General features: G+C 38.9%; 1 protein-coding gene across 8 annotated transcripts in view; it reads right to left on the bottom strand.

Moving 5' to 3' along the window:
• Positions 1–23104, bottom strand: part of gramd1bb (GRAM domain containing 1Bb) — a 400828-nt gene that overhangs the window by 28498 nt on the left and 349226 nt on the right. For all 8 annotated transcript variants that reach the window (XM_061878757.1, XM_061878759.1, XM_061878758.1 and 5 more), the window contains one exon: positions 7742–7826. In XM_061878757.1, the coding sequence (XP_061734741.1) occupies positions 7742–7826 (85 nt within the window). The remainder of the gene's footprint in view (positions 1–7741; positions 7827–23104) is intronic.

The following is a 23104-nucleotide window of genomic DNA, read 5'->3' as shown; positions in this document are numbered from 1 at the left end:
CTTTTCACAGTTTATGAACTTACATTCATATTTTTTGAAGTATTGATCAATAGATGTATCTATAAAGGATTTTTTAATTGTCGCTATTTTAAAATATTTAAAAAAAAATCTCACATACCCCTTGGCATACCTTCAAGTACCCCCAGGGGTACGCGTACCCCCATTTGAGAACCACTGCTCTATCTGGATCTCAAACTGTGGTATGCGTACCTCTATCTAGTGCAGAACTGGGCAAATTAAGGCCCAGGGGCCACATGCGGCCCGTTGAGCTTTTCAATCTGGCCCTCCGGACATTCCCAAATAATTTTTTTAGTTCTTTAAGATGGAAAGTGTACCTGTCATTATGATGTCCAGTGATGTTTTCAAACGATCGTAAGTCTTGAACTATACAAAGTATTTCAATGGTTGGAACCTGCACTTATGGATGATATACCAGTTACTATGGTAATATAACCAGTTAAAATGGTGATCTAATTAGCTACTATGGTCATCTAGTTAGTTACTATGGTAATGTAAGTTACAGCAGCTCAGACGAGGCACCAAGCAGTGTGGGTGGGGAGCGTTTCCACAGACGCTCCGTCGCAACAAAAAAAAAGTTCTAAAGCTTAGTGATGTATCTGATAGATTGTAGGTGGGTTTATTTTGTACCTTCACATTCATATTTCACTGTTTGATGCATTTTTGTTGCGTTTCACTTGATTGTGTGACGTTCATATTTTGTCAATATTCAGTGTTTTATCCTTCATAGAAAAATGTAAAATTCCATTATGTTTTTTAAAGGCGGTCGGACATTATTGTGAGGTTTTGTATTAGTGTTCATAAAAATAGATATACCGGCCCCCAGACACATTTTTTTCTCTAAATGTGGCCCCCCGAGTTAAAATAATTGCCCAGGCCTGATCTAGTGCAAATGTGTCAAACGTAAAAACAAGACGAAATTTTTGAATGAAACAAACTGCTGCTCTAAATGTGTTCACTAGATGTCGCAATAGCAATTCTTTGTAGATTACGGAACATCCATCCATCCATTTTCTACCGCTTATTCCCTTTTGGGGTCGCGGGGGGCACTGGCGCCTATCTCAGCTACAATCGGGCGGAAGGCGGGGTACACCCTGGACAAGTCGCCACCTCATCGTAGGGCCAACACAGATAGACAAACAACATTCACACTCACATTCACACACTAGGGCCAATTTAGTGTTGCCAATCAACCTATCCCCAGGTGCATGTCTTTGGAAGTGGGAGGAAGCCGGAGTACCCGGAGGGAACCCACGCATTCACGGGGAGAACATGCAAACTCCACACAGAAAGATCCCGAGCCTGGATTTGAACCCAGGACTGCAGGACCTTCGTATTGTGAGGCAAACGCAGTAACCCCTCTGCCACCGTGAAGCCCAGATTACGGAACATATGTAAAAAAAAAAAATAAACCACATTAGTACATCAGTCGAGGAAAATGATCAAACTACATAAATACCGTACTGTAATTTGATTGTTATAATTTTTTTTTTTTTTATCTTGATGTATTGAAAATGAACACCAATGAGTCGACTGATGAACATTGTCACATAATTTATTCATAAAATATAAATCACAACCAATACGATTGTAGCTGAGATAGGCGCCAGCGCCCCCCGCGTCCCCAAAAGGGAATAAGCGGTAGAAAATGGATGGATAAAGATACTATTAACCGCAACATGTAAGTGTAAAAAAAAACCAACAACATTATGATTTGTACAATTTCAGAATGTGCTTGTTCTATTTTTAAATAAAGAAAACAATCTGAAGTTGTCTTTATTTTGAAGTTATCATGCCGTGATTTTACCAGTCCGGCCCACTTGGGAGTAGATTTTTCTCAATGTGGCCCCCCATCTAAAATGAGTTTGACAACGCTGTTCTAGTGGTATGGCGAATAATCACTCGATTAAAGAGCAGTGTTTTATTTTCAATTATACAAGCACTCAGCTGAGTGGAACCACTACACAACCACCAACCCAAATGCATGCTTAACTAAAACTAGTCCAACCATCAGAGTAAAAAACATTTAATTACACATCGCTTCTACAACAATTATCACCCTGTCATTAACTAATATATAATATCTCTGCAGAAAGAGCATGTGAGCCATTTCTCCCCCTTCTGTCTGTTTATTTTCCTAAACACAAACAAGCACGTGATATTGTATATTTTATAGCTGCCCTATTATGTTCCTTTTTGTCTGCCCCTCTTTAAAGGGGAACTGCACTTTTTTATTTTTATTTTGCCTATCGTTTCACAATCATTATGAGAGACAATAAACACACGTCTCTATCTTTATTTTAAAGCACTAGGAAGATGCGGCTATTGCTAACCGCTGTAGCCTTCCAAGCCCTCTAAAACAACTTCAAAACGCTCCATCAACGTTTCGTGTACACACTGCGAGTCTACAGTATGTATAATATAGTAACATACACGTTCATAAAAATATGTAATTTGTACAATATTTACCGTATTTTGATCATTTTAATAATTGCCTGGACTAATTGCCAAATTTTCGGACAAATGAGGATTCACAACCTTATCTTTTTGCAGCTGAACATACTGAGGATGAACTGCTGTTTATAGAAGCGAGCACAAAGGAAAAGTAAGACGTTGGAGCAGAGTGAGGTTAAAGTGACTCGAAGCTGCAAAATTTGAAATGTGAAGCCATGCTATTTCGTCATAAATTGAGCGCTTACCCAAATAAACCGAAAAACAATTTATCGGCCTGCTGGACCAAACGTACAACTGTCCATTGAATTAGTCACTTGATATTGATCATGATACATGCAGCAAGTCATGCGTGTTATTATAACTAAAATACATATGCTGTTTGGCTAGCTATGTACAAACAAAACAGGAACTGTGGGCCAAATAATTTACAGATACTGTAATATGATTGTTCATGTTTTTCAGTCAGTACAGATTGGTGTCATATTGCAGTGTTGTGCATTAAAAAGTCAAGCGCATTTCGTGTTGTCCTAAATAAAAGCTCGCTTATCTCTTGCCATAGTTAGCTTTTACAGCTGATACCGTAGCACGCCGATGTGTTACTACGCTAGAAAAAGAGTTCCCCACTGTTCGCTCTTTCAAAAACAATGTGGCTACAGCTTGGTTATTATACAGGTTAGGGAACGTAAATAAAGTATTGGTGTTTTTTGAATACATTTTTTAAGTCACTTAGAGGTAAAATTGATGGCTCTCATTAGCTACATTGTTAGCCATCAAGAACGAGCCAATTTTTATATGTTAGAGTTCTAAAAAACACACAAACCTTTTGGATTCTTGTTTCTCATAACGATTGTTAATAATAGACATAATTTTTAAAAAAGTGCAGTTCCCCTGTATTTAAGGTTGATTAGGAAAAATATAATTTCAATTGTTCACCCTTCTGTCCGTCCCCTCTTAAAAAAAGCACCAGAGAGTGATATTGTTTTTATTGCTGTTCTGTTTCTCTTGACCTTCTGAGAACCAGCGCCCTCTGTGATATATTAAACTCGATCAAGCAATGTGTAATTCTTAATTGCTCACCAGTCTGTCAGTCCACAATTAAACCAAGAAATAGCGGGTGATATCTAAGTTTTAGCTGCCTTTTTGTTGTTGCTTTCTGTACTGTTTACTTTCAGCCTGTCCCCTCTTAAACTGACCTTGATCAATCACTGTGTAATTTTCAATTGCTCACCAGTCTGAGGGTCCACTCTCCAAACCAAGAACTAGCGGGTGATATCTACATTATAGCTGCCTTTTTGTTCGGTTTCCTTTCTACTTGTCCCCTCTTAAACTGAGCTCCATCAAGCACTGTGTAATTTTTAATTGCTCACCAGTCTGACGGTTCACTCTTAAACCGAGAACTAGCGGTTGATATCTACGTAATGACTGCCTTTTTGTTGTTTTTGGTTCGGTTTCCTTTCTACTTGTCCCCTCTTAAACTGAGCTCGATCAAGCACTGTGTAATTTTTAATTGCTCACCAGTCTGAGTACAGTTTTAAACCAAGAACTAGCGGGTTGTATCTACTTTATAGCTGCCTTTTTGTTTACTTTCTACCTGTCCCCTCTTACAATGTGCGTGATTAAGGAATGTGTAATATTTAATTGCTCACCAGTCTGACGGTCCACTCTTAAACCAAGAAATAGCCGGTGATAGCTACGTTATAGCTGCCTTTTTGTTCGGTTTCCTTTCTACTTGTCCCCTCTTAAACTGAGTTCGATCAAGCACTGTGTAATTTTCAATTACTCACCAGTCTGACGGTTCACTCTTAAACCAAGAACTAGCGGGTGATATCTATGTATAGCTGCCTTTTTTGTTTTTTGTTCGCTTTCCTTTCTACTTGTCCCCTCTTAAACTGAGCTCAATCAAGCGCAATGTAATTTTTACCTGATCACCACTTTTAAACCAAATTCTAGCAGGTGATATCTACATAATAGCTGCCTTTTTGTTTCCTTTGTACTTGTCCCCTCTTAAACTGAGCGTGATTAAGGAATGTGTAATATTCAATTGCTCACCAGTCTGTCAGTCCACGATTAAACCAAGAAATAGCGGGCGATATCTATGTTTTAGCAGCCTTTTTGTTGTTGCTTTCTGTACTGTTTACTTTCAGCATTTCCCCTCTTAAACTGACCTTGATCAAGCATTGTGTAATTTTCAATTGCTCACCAGTCTGAGGGTCCACTCTTTAAACCAAGAACCAGCGGGTGATATCTACGTTATAGCTGCCTTTTGGTTCGGTTTCCTTTCTACTTGTCCCCTCTTAAACTGAGCTCCATCAAGCACTGTGTAATTTTTAATTGCTCACCAGTCCGAGGGTCCAGTTTTAAACCAAGAACTAGCGGGTTATAGCTGCCTTTTTGTTTCCTTTCTACCTGTCCCCTCTTAAAATGTGCGTGATTAAGGAATGTGTAATATTTAATTGCTCACCAGTCCGACGGTCCACTCTTAAACCAAGAAATAGCGGGTGATATCTATATTTTAGCTGCCTTTTTGTTGTTGCTTTCTGTACTGTTTACTTTCAGCCTGTCCCCTCTTAAATTGACCTTGATCAAGCACTGTGTAATTTTCAATTGCTCACCAGTCTGAGGGTCTACTCTTTAAACCAAGAACTAGCGGGTGATATCTATATTATAGCTGCCTTTTTGTTGTTTTTCGTTCCATTTCCTTCCTACCTGTCCCCTCTTAAACTGAGCTCGATCAATCAAGCACTGTGTCATTTTCAATTGCTCACCAGTCTGAGGGTCCACTCTTAGACCAAGAAGTAGCAGGTGATATCTACGTTATAGATGCCTTTGTATTTCCTTTCTACTTGTCCCCTCTTAAACTGAGCGTGATTAAGGAATTTGTAATTTTGAATTACTCACCATTCTGTCTGGATCCTCTCAAACCAAAAAAATGTTTATGTTGTTGCTGCCTTTATTTTCTTTTGATTTCTGTTGTGTTTTCTTTCTGCATGTCCCCTCTTAACCTTCTAAAACCTTTAAAAAATGTTCTTCGTCCAAATTTTGGAAATAACCTTTTATGTAAAACAAAAATGTCCACTGCAGTGGACGCTAGCGCTCAGCAGGTTCGATTAAGCTCGATCAAGCACTGTGTGATTTTTAATTGTTCACCGTTCTGTCTGTCCTCGCTTGAACTGAGAACTAGCTGGTAATATTAGTTATTTCAGCACTTTTGTTATTGGTTTCTGTTTTTTTTCCTGCCTGTCCCCTCTTAAATTAAGCTGTGTAATTTTTAATCGCATACTATTCTGTCTGTGCCCTCTTAAACCAAGAACCAATGGATGATTTTTATTAATGTTGTTATTCCCTTTTTGTCAGTACTTTCTGTACTGATTATTTTTTCTGTCTGTCCCCTCTAAACCTTCTGAAACCAAGCAAAAATGTATTTTGTCAAATTTAGTTTTGTGTAAAACTAAAATATCTATCTCAGTGGATGCTGGTGCTCAGGAGGACTGTAAGCTCAGTCAATCACTGTCATTTGTAATTGCCCATCCCCTCGTCCGTCCCCGCTCGAACCCAGCAAAAGGAACTGATCGTTGCTGTCGTTATTCCTTCTGGTTAGCCATTTTCAGCCCTGTTAAGCTCAGCCAAGGACAAGCATGTGATCATATTAATGTTATTTCTTTCTGTTACCATTTTCTGTACCTGTCTCCACTTAATTTCAGCTAAACCAAACACAATTAAAGTTAAAGTCCCACCGATAGTCTCACACACAAACTAGGTGTGGTGAATTTGACCCATCCCTATGTTCAGCCCCTCGGAGGTGAGGGGAGCAGTGAGCAGCAGCAGTGGCCGCGTTTGGGAATCACTTGGTGATTTAACCCCCAATTCCAACCCCATGGTCCTGAGTGCCAAGCAGGGAGGCAATGGGCCCCATTATTTTGGCATGACTTGGCCGGGATTTGAACTCACGACCTTCCAGTCTCAGGGTGGACACTCTAACCACAAAGCAGGTTAAAACTTCTACAGACTGACAAAAGCGGGCAATTTGGGCAGTTTAAGAGTACAACTTTTGGTTTTTAGGGTTTTGCCAAAACGGCTCACTGATTTATGTAACACAGTGGTCCACCAAATAATAACTTGATTAAGAGTGTTTTATTCTCTTATATTCAAACACTGAGTTACTGTTCAATTTGTGTGTAATGTTACAGTGGCCAACAATATAAAATAAACTTGGAAGTCACCTCCCAGCAGTTTCACTGCAGCAGCGGCACAAGAGCCCAGCGTGCAGGTTCAACAAGGTTTTAATCAAGGTTTTCTTTCCACAAAAAGTTTTCTCTTACTAGAACGTGACTTTTCATCTTCCTTCCCCTCCTGCACCCAACTGCTCAATGTTAAAGACAACTGATGATCCGATTAACACGTACCACCTCCATCCATCCATTTTTTACCGGTTATTCCCTTTGGGGTCGTGGGGGGCGCCGGTGCCTATCTCAGCTACAATCGGGCGGAAGGCGGGGTACACCCTGGACAAGTTGCTACATCATCGCAGGGCCAATACAGATAGACAGACAACATTCACACTCACATTCACACACTAGGGCCAATTTATTGTTGCCAATCAAACTATCGCCAGGTGCATGTCTTTGGAAGTGGGAGGAAGCCGGAGTACCCGGAGGGAATCCACGCATTCACGGGGAGGACATGCAAACTCCACACAGAAAGATCCCGAGCCCGGGATGAACCCCAGACTACTCAGGACCTTCGTATTGTGAGGCAGACGCACTAACCCCTCTGCCACCGTGAAGCCCACACGTACCACCTGTGCAATCTAATTATCTGCCAGCTGTGTCTCACCGTCAGCACATGCCACGCCCCCGCCTGATGGTGCTCTGTATTTAGCTGCATGGACAGAGGCGGTGACCTTTGCTCCTGCAAGCGCACTGATCACACTCCCTTTGCGCAATAAAACATTTGCCTTGTTTTTATTGAACACTATGTTACTGTATTTTAAATGTTGGTCATTTCGGTGGTACTTGGAGAGTCAAGTGTTTTCTGAGGTAGTACTTGGTAAAAAAAAGTTTGAAAACCTGGCTCAATTAGAATAAACGGTACTGTTTCCCCCACTCGTTCATGTATGGACCACAGTTTAATTTCATGTGATTTTCTTCCCACGCAATGACGACTAGGCAAATTTAGTTATGTAATAAAAACAACAACAAAACGGGGTTGGACATCAGTCTTACCGGTCGTTTCCTGAGACGTCCTGTGTGTATCACTAGCGTCCACTCACCCACAATGAGTCTCTCTGTGTCAGGTAGATGCTTGAAGAGTTTCCTGAAGTCCTCATTGCGCTGCTTGTATGTGGGGCTCAGCACCTGCAGGGACGAGCAGTGTGAGAGACACAAAACACACGTATACACACTTAAAAGCCGACACAGGTTCATCCTCGCTGATACACACACACACACACACACACACACACTAACACACCTGAAACAGGCGTCGTCTTTGCAAGAATGCAGCCTTTCACACCTTGTCAAAACCCTGAGAGTGTTGTTATCATGGAGGATTTTGACAAGAATGGACTCAATGGCAAGCTGAGTTACACATGAAAAGCACCAGTGCTTAGGATCATTCAATAAACATGCTGCGGGCGTTTAAATGAGTCACATTCTCAGCTCGGACGACCACAGAGCGGACTTTGGGCACAACATTAGGCACACCTGGGACTTAATTCTTATTTTTTGTAGGCGTCACACTGAGGCTTTACAGTTTTACCAATTGCTTACACACTAAATTTAAAATGTTCACACAGTCAACAAAGTCTACACAGTAAACAAAACCACTGTGCAGATTTGCTTAATATTAGGCATAGACTCGTCTTCAGGCGTGGCCACCGCTGCTGCCCACTGCTCCCCTCGCCTCCAAGGGGGTGATCAAGGGTGATGGGTAGAATGCAGAAAACGTTTCATCAAACATATATTAACGTTCCATCAAATATATATTAACGTTGTTGCCTTAACGTTGTACCATGAATTGATTAACGTGGACTCCGATTTAAACAAGTTGAAAAACTTATTCGGGTGTTACCATTTAGTGGTCAATTGTACGGAATATGTACTGAACTGTGCAATCTACTAATAAAAGTATCAATCAATCAATCAAAGGGCAGGGGTCGGCAACCCGTGGCTCTAGAGCCGCATGCGGCTCTTTAGCGCCGCCCTAGTGTCTCTATGGAGCGTGTTCAAAAATGTATGAAAAATGTAAAAAGATGAGGGGGGAAAAAAAATATAAAAAATATATTTTTTGTTTTAATATGGTGTCTGTAGGAAGACAAACATGAAACAAACCTCTCTAATTGTTATAAATCACACTGTTTTTATTAAACATGCTTCACTGATTCGAGTGCTTGGCGAGCGTCGTTTTGTCCTACTAATTTTGGGGGTGCGTGAACTCACCGTAGTTTGTTTACATGTATAACTTTCTCCGACTTTCAAAGACATGTTTCATGCCACTTTTTTTTCTGTCTCATTTTGTCCACCAAACTTAACGTTGTGCATGACTGCAAGCTAATCGATGCTAACATGCTATTTAGGCTAGTTATATGTACATATTGCATCATTATGCCTCATTTGTAGCTATATTTGAGCTCTTTTAGTTTCCTTAAGTCCTCATAATTCAATTTATATCTCATGACACACTATCTGTATGTAATCCATCCATCCATCCATCCATCATCTTCCGCTTATCCGAGGTCGGGTCGCGGGGGCAACAGCCTAAGCAGGGAAACCCAGACTTCCCTCTCCCCAGCCACTTCGTCTAGCTCTTCCCGGGGGATCCTGAGGCGTTCCCAGGCCAGCCGGGAGACATAGTCTTCCCAACGTGTCCTGGGTCTTCCCCGTGGCCTCCTACCGGTTGGACGTGCCCTAAACACCTCCCTAGGGAGGCGTTCGGGTGGCATCCTGACCAGATGCCCGAACCACCTCATCTGGCTCCTCTCGATGTGAAGGAGCAGCGGCTTTACTGTGAGTTCCTCCCGGATGGCAGAGCTTCTCACCCTATCTCTAAGGGAGAGACCCGCCACACGGCGGAGGAAACTCATTTCGGCCGCTTGTACCCGTGATTTTATCCTTTCGGTCATGACCCAAAGCTCATGACCATAGGTGAGGATGGGAACGTAGATCGACCGGTAAATTGAGAGCTTTGCCTTCCGGCTCAGCTCCTTCTTCACCACAACGGACCGGTACAACGTCCGCATTACTGAAGACGCCGCACCGATCCGCCTGTCGATCTCACGATCCACTCTTCCCTCACTCGTGAACAAGACTCCTAGGTACTTGAACTCCTCCACTTGGGGCAGGGTCTCCTCCCCAACCCTATCTGTATGTAATATGGCTTTTATTTTTTGGGGGCTCCAGACATATTTGTTTTTGTATTTTTGGTCCTTTTTCAACATTTTAGGTTGCCGACCCCTGCCCTAGGGGAAACTGGGTAACACATGGCTCACTGACAACGCTTAACCTATTGTTACTATAACAATCTACAAGGTTAATATAGGTTGCTTCTCTTTCTTCCCCTCCATTTTTCTGCATTATTTTGTATCTGTAGTTATCATTACAGATATGTACTGTGGTATTTGAACAACTGTATTTTTGATAATAGAGGTAAATTATTGGTATTGTTCATGATCAATAGCACTATTTCTATTGGTATTTGTAATGCACCATTTGTAGTGTAATAATGCTCAGTTATTTGTGTATTTATATTTCTTTTGCTAACTGCTTCTTTGCTATTTCTTTTACCATCATATTTGTACATATCGTATGTGCTGATGTTGCTCTATTGTTGTTGTTGTTTTTGTCTCCATCCAATCTCCCTCTTGTCCCTACAAATTCCCCCTCTGTCCTCCTTCTTTTCTTTTTCCATCCCCTCTTGCTCCGGCTCGGCTAAAGTCAAATATAAATAAGGCAACAGGATAAGTGTCCTACACTTCTCTTTTGTAAAGTAAATCTGAACAGCCGTTATGGGTATCTACATCAACTATATGATTTGCCCGAGAAGCTTTGCAGGACAAAAAAATAAAAATAAAATAATGCAGAGAGTAATTGTGCCACACCTATCATTGGTACTTTAACTTTAACTTAACATCTTGCACACAGATAACGATTGTGATACACCCATTTTTTCACTTTACACCAGGGGTCCCCAAACTACGGCACGCGGGGCAGATCTGCCCCACCAGCGTTCGAAATCTGGCCCGCGGGAAGTCCCAAGTTAAAAATTGTATTATCATTATTTTTTTTATTATTATCATTTTTGATCTGTCCTTTCTAATCCATTTTCTACCGCTTGTTGCTTGTTACTCTCAGAGTCTCCTTGCCAATCAGGCAAATCACATTGTCTAAAAATGCATTTTCCAATCGATGACGTGATATCATATATATATATATATATATATATATATATATATATATATATATATATATATATATATATGTATGTATGTATGTATGTATGTATGTATGTATGTATATATATATATATATATATACACAGCCTGGCTCCGGGCCAAATTATTTTAACCCAATGCGCGCCCGGGTCAAAAAGTTTGGGGACCCCTGCTTTACACACACACTAGGATCGTGATACACACATCTTTAGCTCCAGATTTGTTTTTCAAACCTTGCTGTTGCCTAAGTCTGCACATGTCGTCCATAGATTAAGCTGTAATTATTTATCTCCATAGGTTTTAAAAAAAAACCTTTTTATTTTGAGATAGGCTCCAGCACCCCCCGCGACCACAAAAGGGACAAGCGGTAGAAAATATAATGGATGGATGGTCTTTGTTGACTATTGTGATATGTTACTTTACCCGACTGTGGTAAAAATAAATATATACAGTTTGCAGCATCATTGTTGAGCAGTTCTTGAAAAGATTACAGGATATTTTTACTTTCTCTTTAGGTTCTTACATAGAGGCCTACTTCAAAGTAAACGTGATTGCTGTGGATTTGCAAATATATTTTGTCAGGTTACATTAATCATTCATCACATATGCTAAAAGGGTCGGGCAAAATGCCCCATACATGAAATACTTTTTTTTTTTCAAACAAATGTGTTTTGTATTTATCACTGTTCTGGGTAACTCACTCCAATAGTGTCTTATTTGAAGTCTGTGTGAGTGAGATGACAATAAAACTGCATTTTTACCAATGCCTGCTTTAGTTTCATGAATGGGCATATGTTTTGACCGAAGTGTGTTATTTTGCAAATAATCTAGGGATTAGGAAAATTTAATGTGGTGTTTGGAAAAGTGTGTAAATCATTTTGAACAAAAACAGTTTGGAAAATTGTGTGTGAGCAAATGGGAAAAAAACTGTTTTGCTGGACAGTTCTTAAACCAGGCCAAAGAACAACCACAATAATAACCTAATGTTGTGGCCAGTGAGCATACTGTATTAGACAATGTATGGAACGAGTGGATGACAAGAATAATTCTGTTGCCTTCAACAGACAGCGTATGAAATTCCCTCAAAAGTGTGTCATTAATCGAGGGCTGCTCTCACTGTCCGTGCCAGATGTTTTCCTTCCACAGGAAAGCTTGAGGGAAACAATAGCTGCAAGTAACGCGGTCACAAAAACAGAATATTACAGTAGTTCTTCAGAACTGGGCCGGTGGGAAAAGAATGCCGTGCGAGGGCTTGAATGCTAAAATATGTGCTTTTCTGTGCATTGTGCAAATACAAAAAAAACCCCAAAACACAACAGAAGTCTTTGAGTGCTCAGATAGCAGTGAGTCATAACCAGGCTGGTGCTGGTTGTTTATAAAAGGGGATTTAACACAGAACTAGTAGCACAGGCTCACTCAATATGTGGCCTCAGTTTGGTACAATCGCGGCCAAACCAACCTCTAACTTCTCCCATACATGGCGATACTTACTGCCGGGATCTCCTCAGTGTCCAGATCAGGTTCTTCCTGGAGGTCTGAGGCGGCCCAGCCCCACTCCCAACCCCATTCGCCTCTCGCCGGACCCTGAAGCAGCCACCCTGCCAGGGCCTCATCCAGCTCCAGCACAGCCTCCCAATCCGACATCAAACAATCCTCATCCGGATCCATACTCGGTCCTCTGTGCCTCATGGATGTGTAAAATCCGCCCTCCTAAATGCGACCCCCCTACCCCTGAAACTGAAGAGTTTGTGAGTGTGTGGTAAGGTGGTGGGTGCTGTCAGTGTGGAGAAGTGGTCAGAGAGGCACACTCCAGCCACATGATCCTTCCGTCTCTCTCTCTTGTCTTGCTTTCACACACACAGGGAGAGGAGTTACGGCCGTTGCCCTAGAGTAACCCCGAGCAGCAACAAGTCCTTTATTATCACGGTGGTAGTAGCTCCCCCTCCCTTGTGCACCACTCCTCTCTCTTACCCTAAGGAAGTGTGTGACTTTTTGTGTGTGCTGCTGCTGCCCAGGTCTTCCGTAATTAGTCTGTTTACGACCCCCAGCGTCTTAGACAAGAAGTCGAGTACCAGCTAAAGATGTTTCGAGGAGAGAATGGGACATTTTCTAGTCTGTTGCACCAAAGTGTTGAGTCTGGCCCCGAGTGATTGAGTTACAGAGAACAGATGTGAGCATAACCTCCAGTTACCTCCGTCTGCAAAACAACACCATCAATCACGACGAGGAGTCACAACCGGGCTCAACATCTATGCGTAACATGGGACTGACGTGTAATCGCCATTCCTGAAAAACACGGGATTGCTGAGGAGGGCATATACCGAATTAGGATTGATACTACAAACCCCGTTTCCATATGAGTTGGGAAATTGTGTTAGATGTAAATATAAACGGAATACAATGATTTGCAAATCCTTTTCAACCCATATTCAATTGAATGCACTACAAAGTCAAGATATTTGATTTTTTTTTTGCAAATAATCATTAACTTAGAATTTCATGGCTGCAACACGTGCTAAAGTAGTTGGGAAAGGGCATGTTCACCACTGTGTTACATCACCTTTTCTTTTTACAACACTCAATAAACGTTTGGGAACTGAAACTAACTGTTGAAGCTTTGAAAGTGGAATTCTTTCCCATTCTTGTTTTAGACAGATAGATAGTACTTTATTGATTCCTTCAGGAAAATTAAAATTCCAGCAGCAGTGTACAGAGTTGAAATCAATTTAAAAAAAAGAGTAAAAAGTAAATAATGGGGGTTTAAATGGAAACAAAATAGAGGAATATTACAATAAGAATAAAAAGTAAAAAGCAACAATGGGAATAAAAATACAACAGTAAAATAATAATTTAACAAGAGAATGTATATATATATATATATATATATATATATATATATATATATATATATATATATATATTATATATATAAATATATATATATATGTATACATATATATATATATATATATATATATATATATATATATATATATATATATATGTATATATATATTATATATATAAATATATATATATATAAAGGGTGTGGGGAAAAAATCGATTCGAATACGTGGTGCGATTCAGAATCGATTCTCATTTTTTTAAAAATCGAATTAACATTTTTAAAAAATGTTTTTATTTTTAAATATATTTTTTTAAAATTAATCCAACAAACCACTACACAGCAATACCATAACAATGCAATCCAATTCGAAAAACAAACCTGACCCAGCAACACTCAGAACTGCAATAAACAGAACAATTGAGAAGACACAAACACGACACAGAACAAACCAAAAGTAATGAAACAAAAATTAATATTATCAACAACAGTATCAATATTAGTTATAATTTCAGCATAGTAGTGATTAAAAATCCCTCATTGACATTATCATTAGACATTTATAAAAATTTAAAAAAAGAACAATAGTGTCACAGTGGCTTACACTTGCATCGCATCTCATAAGCTTGACAACACACTGTGTCCAATGTTTTCACAAAGATAAAATAAGTCATATTTTTGGTTCGTTTAATAGTTAAAACAAATTTACATTATTGCAATCAGTTGATAAAACATTGTCCTTTAGAATTATAAAAGCTTTATTTAATACAGAATCGTATATATATATGTATATATATATATATATATATATATATACATACATATATATATATATATATATATATATACATACAAGTATAAGAAATACTTGAAAATATATAAAACCCCTCTACCCCACCATATGCATACATATATATATATATATATATATATATATATATATATATATATATATATATATATATATATATATATATATATATATATATATACAAACGGATATACTCATTCATGAGTATATATATATACATATATATATATATATATATATATATACTCATGAATGAGTATATCCGTTTGGCCACCGTGTTCATTGGAGAAGTCTGATCTACAAAATTTGCAGGCAACATACCCCTTTCCCTTCGAGCTGTCCTGGATGAACTGTAATTATTTTTTCCAATCATTTTGGAACTTGCAAGCGTACTTCTTCTTCTTACTCGTCGTCGCAATGTCTCTTTTTTTTTTTTTTTTCCAAGATGGCGCTGCTGTAGAGGCTGCTGTTGGAAGGAGTTCTGTGCTCTTGTGTCATCCTTTTGTGTTTCCCTCTTGTTTTCATGTCTTATTATATTTTCTTGCCTTTTGGTCCGGGAACCTTTGGGACTGTGTGACAAGGGGTGGCACTTTCGTGACCTCTGTGGTGCTTTTTTTGTGGACTTCTGGATCTGAGTCCCAGGAGCCTTTTGGCCATGGAGACTAGCTGCAGGGTGACTGCCACACCGGAGTCGGTTTGGAGGGACTGGAGGAGATGCGGATGAGGGGGACAGGGCTGCGGAGTTAGCACTGAGCGCTGGGACGGAGAGGTTTCGCGGTGTCTTGGCCTGGTGAGCAGGTGTCGGACACCTCAGTCACCTTGGAAGTATCCTCGCGCATCCATGCGGACTGGATACTGGCTGAGAGTGGAGTCGGCTGTCTTGGTTGCTTTGTTGGGTCTGCTCCTGTCTCCGGCCATGCTTCCTCCACCCGAGCGGACGATGGCGTGGAACACCACAGAGGCCACCACAGTGGATATGTTTCTTTTACTTTTTATTCATAGCTGCATGTAGAAGTGTCTGGTTGTATCTGCTGCTTTAATGTCTTTAATGTCCTCTGTGTTCTTTGATAATAATAATAATAATAATAATGGATTAGATTTATATCGCACTTTTCTATTGTTATATACTCAAAGCGCTCACAGCCAGATGTTTGATGTTTTCCTCTTACACACATGTAAGAGGGATGTGTTTTATGTCTATGAGTTGTTTTTTCTTCTTCCCTTGGCCTCAGTCTGCACCCCCTCTCCAGGGCCCAGGCTAAGACCAATTTTTTTTATTTCATTTTAATCTTCTATTGAGTCACCGCCCTATATGTTATTACTAATTAATAAGACAGATTAGTTTTTAATGTATGTATACATTTATTTTTAAAGCTTTTTTAAAGAAAAAATATTCATCATAGGCCACGCCCTCACCAACACAGGTATCTCGGCAACCTGGAGGAAACCCTGTAATATACAAAATAGATTTTTTGAATAATGCTCAAAGGTATAGTGTCCAAAGCAGACTTGGAGAGACTAATCCATGCCTTGGTCTCCAGCAGGTCAGAGTACTTAATGGCCTTCTCACTGGGCTCTCTAAACGAGCTGTAATGCAGCTGCATTACATCCAAAATGCTGTTGCTGGAGTCCAGGAAATATGACCATATTAGTCCAGTGTTAAGGCATTGCACTGGCTTCCTGTTGCTCAGAGGGTAGACTTAAAAACAGCTTTGCTTGTGTATAAATCTGTGAATGTTCTTGTATACCAAAGTACATCTCTGACATGTTAGAATCATATGAACCATCTTGGCCCCTGACAACGCCAGGGAATGGGCTCCTAAAATATGCAATAGCCTTCTAGAAGATATGAGACATGCCTCAATGTTGGCAATGTTAAATCCAGGCTGAGAACACTTCTGACACACACAATATAACAACTAAAAGGATTTTATCTACATTCTTTGATTTTAATTTGAATTATGACTATTTTAATGATTATATTTTATGACTTTTATTTGAGTTATGATTATTATTGCCGTCTTGTAATTTTTTGAAAAGCACTTTGAATTGCCTTGGGTACTAACCGTGCTCTGTAAATAAAATTGGCTTGCCTTGTCATCTCGTGTCTCTCGAGTGAGTAAATGTAACGTAAAGTCATCATTTCAGTATTTCCTCCACTTTTGAGAAATGATACGCTTTTTTTTAAGTTCCGGATTTTCAATGAACCTCCTTCCTCGGGGACATGACACCATCTCTAACCCAAATGGAAAACAGGCTTTGCTACACATCATAAAAATAAATCCTGGAGTGCTTTCAACTAGGTCAGTGAGCTACAAATGTGGAAGCTGTAATTTTTTCCCCCCAGCAAATAATGTTGTTAAAACGTGACGGATGTTAGCATGTAACTCACTTAGGGGCTGCAATGATTAATCAATTAGGTTGATTAATTCAATTATATGACATATTTTCAATTAATCAAGCACTTCTCAATTAGGAAGGAAGGAGAAAACATTTTTGCGTGCCCCCCCCCACTGTCCTCTGTAACTATTGATAGTATCACTTGTCCATAAAATAGTTACAAACATTGTGTCCTTATTAACATTCAAGAAAACAAACAAAAAGGAAATATAGATCAACAAAAATTATATTTATACAAAAATAATTTTGGTAACATTGTTTTTTAGTCTGGAACAGAAAATATTTATAAAGTGCATCAATTTTCCTGAAATTTAACCAAAATCAAATCCTTATTTAACCTATAAACATTTTTTTAACGGACTTAAACAGTTAGATTTTTTTCAAAAATCAAAATAAAAAAGTCAATATTACTGTCATGTTGTCTGTCTATCTGTGTTGGCCCTGCAATGAGGTGGCGACTTGTCCAGGGTGTACCCTGCCTTCCGCCCGATTGTAGCTGAGATAGGCGCCAGTGCCTCCCGCCACCCCGAAAGGGAATAAGCGGTAGAAAATGGATGGATTACTGTCTACAATGAGGACGTTTTGTAGTGAACATCTTTTCTGAGCGGAGTTTGAAGCATGATACTGAGAAAACATTTGAAAAGAACTGGATTCATTGTTTAATGAGGAACTATTATGATTTTCATCTACATTAAAAACACTTACGTTTGGTCTAGATCAGGGGTGTCAAACTCATTTTAGATCGGGGGCCACGTGGAGAAAAATCTACTGCCAAAGTGGGCCGGACTGGTAAAATCACGGCACGATAACTTCAAAATAAAGACATCTTCAGATAGTTTTCTTTGTTTACAAATATAACAAAGACATTCTGAAAATGTAAAAATCATAATGTTATTGTCTATTTTATGCTAACATGTTGCAGTTAATAGTATTCTATCTTTGTCGTTATTTATACTTTCTGAATAAATCATGTGACAATGTTCATCAGTCAACTCATTGGTGTTAATTTTTAATCTATCAAGATAAAACAATAATGTCAAAATCAAATTACAAGATGTTATGTAGTTTGATCATTTTCCTCAACTGGTGCACTAACATCTTGTGGTTATTTTTTTTTTTACATATGTAGCATTGTCTACAAATATACAAAGAATTGCTATTGCGACATATAGAGGAGACATTTAGAACAGCAGTTTCTTTCATTCCAAAATTTCGGCAAATTTTTGTACTAAGCAAACTCATGCCGCGGGCCGGTTAAAACCTGTTTGCAGTTGGGCTTACTGAAAGCACGACTAGACAGGGCTACATTTTGGCCAACAGATTTCCAAAACTTTATTGTGGGACCTCTGAGACTTATTCAGAGTTGTTGAAAAATATGGTGTGCGTCAGCAGTGTACGTACGGGGTGTTTTGTCTTTCTTTGGCTTTGGATGAAAGGTTGTGTAACAAAGGGGCAAACAAGGTGTGAAAGCAGCCCTTAAAGCCCCGCAACTTTCCTCATCATTTTCTCAAATGGAATTTTTTTCCGAGCGGCGCAAATGTCAAAGATAAACGTGTGTTTGTTCCTTGTGTAGATAAAGAAACATGTAACAATACATCAACTTTTTTTTTTTTTGCACAATTGTCATTCTTCCGCATAGCGGAGATCCCGTCTACGGTGCTAAGCCTCTTGGGTAGAGTGTCAAAAAAAAAAAAAATGAATCGTGATTCTTACTTGTAACTTGTATTTCTTAATTGATTAAAAACAATAAAAAAACGAAATCCTATTGCTGATTTAAGATGTCCATATCTGCTGTAAATCTGCACAAAGGTGTTGGGTTCTTTTCTTGTTGACTTATGTGCATTTGACTGTATTAAATGTTTGGGTAGCATTTTATCAAACAAAACCAGTAATATAGAAATTCAGAGCTTTTACAGACTTTATGAAACAATGTAGGTAATCATAGAACTGGCACCCAATGTTATTAAAAAAGTATCAGTTTTGAACTGAGAATCGTTTCGAATCGAGATTCAATTCTGAATTGAATCGTTACCAAAGAAATCGAATCAGCTCTATAATGTAGTATACAAACATGTACTTTCTAGTTTACAAGTAATTATATATTCAATTAACATTTATTTAAGCAATTAAGAAGATATTCTCATTTGCAATGCTGACCAAGCAATGAGGGAGAATTTACATGTTAGATATGTTGAAGTGTGATAATAATATATGATCGCCTCTTATTTACCGACAATAATTGGTGCTTTAGATCGCTCTCAATAGTTCCCAAATGCTCCAAACATACTGGGGATACATGTGTTGGAACATAAATGAATGTTTAGAATGGAAAAACACTTTTTCAAGCGTAAAATAAGCATGGAGATTGTCTGCAACTCGTGGACGACAGAGCAGACAGCGAACATTAAAGGAAATCTTCGGTGGGGTTTCTCTCTGTTATTATAATAAATGATTACGATTATTATGAATGAAATAAATAGTACAGCAAATTGTCAATGAGCTCTGAGTAAGTGCTTTTACTGCCATCTCGTGTATACTTTTTAGTCTGCAGTTTAGTTGCACGGTGTACCACTACTAATAAAGTAATCACTGCTATATTGGAATTATTATTAATATTGATACTGTTGATGATGTTATTCATTTTTGTTTGACTACTTTTGGATTGTTTTGTTCTCTCAAATGCTCTGTTTATTGCTATTCTGAATGTTGCTGGGCCGGGTTCGGTTTTGGAGTTGGAATTGTATTATTATGGTATTATTGTGTATTATTTTGTTGGATTGATTAACAAATAAAATAATAATGGTAAAAAAAAAAAATAATTACAAAAATAAAAAAATATAGACAAAAATTTTAATATAAAAAACAAGACAAAAACGGTACTATACTGCTTTTTGTCCATGTACATTCCGTCCATTCTATTTCCGAATCTGAAACGCAAATCAAAAAATAAAATTAGGACTGTTTTTAGATTTTTTATCATGCATTGCAGATTTGAAAACAAACAAAAAATGGGTTGATTTTCATTAAAATATTGCCATAAAATTGGATTGGATTTTGTGCAATTTCCTTTTATGGATTTTTATTTTTCCAGTCCTAAAAAACTAGTTTCGGACCATTTTTTCTATCGTCATTCCTGAAACAAAAGTTGGAAAACTATTCAATGACACTTTTTTTTATATATATAGGACTCAATAAGACTCCTGCTGAACAAAGATTTTACCGTTGGGCTAAATACATGCTAAACGCAAAGGGAAGGCTAAAATACTGCTTCCGGTTCAATTGTCATCACACAAAAATGTGCGGTTTATCTGGAAAAATTCTAATCCATAAAAGTAAAACAGCACAAAATCCAATTTTATGGCAATATTTTAATGAAAATCAACCCTTTTTGTTGGTTTTAAAATCTGCCATATAAAATAAAAAATAGAATAATGGTCCTATTTTTTTATTTTTTGCCTTGATTGTCAAATAAAATACGGTACAACTTTAGTTTCAGTATAGAGCAGGGGACTTTAACAGGAGGTCTGGGACCTCCAGGGGGTCCGCAGAGGTACTGCAGGTGGGGACGTTAACATTTTCCACAAATTTAAATAAATGTCTTTAAATACACGTGAACATGGAGCCAACACACTGTCATGTTATGAATAATTACATTATTATACTTATGTTAGCATTTAAGATAGCTAGTGATTAGCACATTAATTCCCAGTTAGGGATTAGCGCGCTTGTTGTCGGATAGAGATTAGCGCGTTAGTTGTCACTTTGCAACTAGCGCGTTAGTTGTCAGCAAGCGATTGGCGGGTTGGTTGCCAGCTAGCGATTAGCACTTTAGTTCCGAGTAAGCGATTAGCCTTTTAGTTGCCAGCTAACGGTTAGTGCTATAGTTATCTTGCAATTAACGTGCTACTTGTCAGCTAGCGATTAGTACTCTAGTTGCCAGCTAGCGAATAGCGTGCTAGTTCTTAGCTAGCAATTGAAACTTTACTTGCCAGCTTATGATTAACGCTATTGTTGTTATGTAGTGATGAACAATCAAGTTGTCAGCTGGTGGTTAGCACTGTAGTTGCCGGCTAGAGATTGGCGCGCTAGTTGTCAGCTAGCAATTAGTGCAGGGGCGGTGTAGCTCAGTTGGTAGAGTGGCCGTGCCAAAAACTTGAGAGTTCCAGGTTCAATACCCACTTCTGCCATTCTTGTCACTGCCGTTGTGTCCTTGGGCAAGTCACTTTACCCACCTGCTCCCAGTGCCACCCAAACTGGTTTAAAAATATAACCACAAATTGATTTAGGTGGACCCCGACTTAAACAAGTTGAAAAACGTATTCGGGTGTTACCATTTAGTGGTCAATTGTACAGAATATGTACTGTACTCTGCAAGCTACTAATGAAAATTTCAATCAATCAATCAATCAATCACGTCAGCTGTCAGCTTGCAATTAATATTGTAGTTGCCAGCAAATGATTAGCGCTCGGGTTGCTAGCTAGCAATTAGTGTGCTAGTTGTTAGCTAGCAATTCAAACTTTAGTTGCCAGCTAATGATTAACGCTATTGTTGTTATGTAGTGATGAACAATCAAGTTGTCAGCTAGCGGTTAGCGCTGTAGTTGCCAGCTACATATTAGCGCGTTAGTTGTCAGTTAGCAATTAGTGCGTTAGCTATCAGCTTGCGATTAATACTGTAGTTGCCAGCTAATGATTAGCACGCTAGTTCCTAGCTAGCAATTGGAGTGCTAGTTGCCAGCAAGCATTTATTGCCCTGGTTGTCAGTAGGTGATTGGTTGCCAGTTAGTAATTAGCACTATGGTTACCTGCTAGCGATTATCGTTTTAGTTGCCAACTAACCGTTAATACTGTAGTTTTCAGCAAGCTATTAACGTGCTGGTCGCTAGCTGTCGATTTGTCCGTTAGTTGCCAGCTAGTGTGTATTGTGTGTAATGTTCCAGGGGATAAAAACATCAAATATACTAAATAAAACTTCTGCCTTGTTTTTAATGAATACTTAGCCCTACTACTGTATTGACAGCCAAGTGTGGTCTGAGGTGGTACTTGCTGAAAAAAGTTCCAGTGTCACATGCTACGTGACACTCAGATAATGAAAGAAGCTTCTATTTTGGCAGCTCTTAGCGTACAAATGGTGTACATAAATAACGTCTTTCAACGCTGGACTAAAAATATGTTGAAGAATCCCAAAGGCCAGCATGTTGATGGCGGTCACGGCGCTGTGAGCGTGCCCCCCCCCCCAATCCTCCAAGCATGAATTCCTGCGCGGTGTACCCTTTAACCCAGGGGTGTCAAACTCATTTTAGATCGGGGGGGCCACATGGAGGAAAATCTACTCCCAAGTGGGCCGGACTGGTAAAATCACGGCACGATAACTTAAAAAGAAAGACAACTTCAGATTGTTTTCTTAGTTTAAATATGGAACAAGCACATTCTGAAAATGTACAAATCATAATGTTGTTGGTTTTTTTTACACTTACATGTTGCGGTTAATAGTATCTTTATTGGTCGTTGTTTATGTTTTATGAATAAATTATGTGACAATGCTCATCAGTCGACTCATTGGTGTTCATTTTCAATCCATCAAGATAAAAAAAAAGTATATCAATCAAATTACAGTACGGGGTTTATGTAGTTTGATCATTTTCCTCGACTGATGTACTAATGTGGTTTATTTATTTTTTTACATATGTTCCGTAATCTACAAATATACAAAGAATTGCTATTGCGACATCTTGTGGACACATTTAGAGCAGTAGTTTGTTTCATTCAAAAATGTGGGCTCGTTTTTACGTTTGACACATTTGCACTAGATCAGGCCTGGGCAATTATTTTATCTCGGGGGGCCACATTTAGAGAAAAAATTGTGGGCCGGACTGGTAAAATCACGGCACGATAACTTAAAAAGAAAGACAACTTCAGATTGTTTTTTTAGTTTAAATATGGAACAAGCACATTCTGAAAATGTACAAACCATAATGATGTCATTTTTTACACTTACAGGCGACTTGTCCAGGGTGTACACCGACTTCTGCACGAATGCAGCTGAGACAGGCTCCAGCGACCCCCCGCGACCCGGTAGAAAATGTATGTATGGCTGGATGGATGTTGGGGTTAATAGTATTCTACCTTTATTTGTGATTATTTATAC

The sequence above is a fragment of the Nerophis ophidion genome, linkage group LG18, assembly GCF_033978795.1.
Source record: "Nerophis ophidion isolate RoL-2023_Sa linkage group LG18, RoL_Noph_v1.0, whole genome shotgun sequence".
Lineage (NCBI taxonomy): Eukaryota > Metazoa > Chordata > Actinopteri > Syngnathiformes > Syngnathidae > Nerophis > Nerophis ophidion.
Note: the sequence above shows the minus strand (reverse complement) of the source record. Positions and strands in the feature narration are given on the sequence as shown.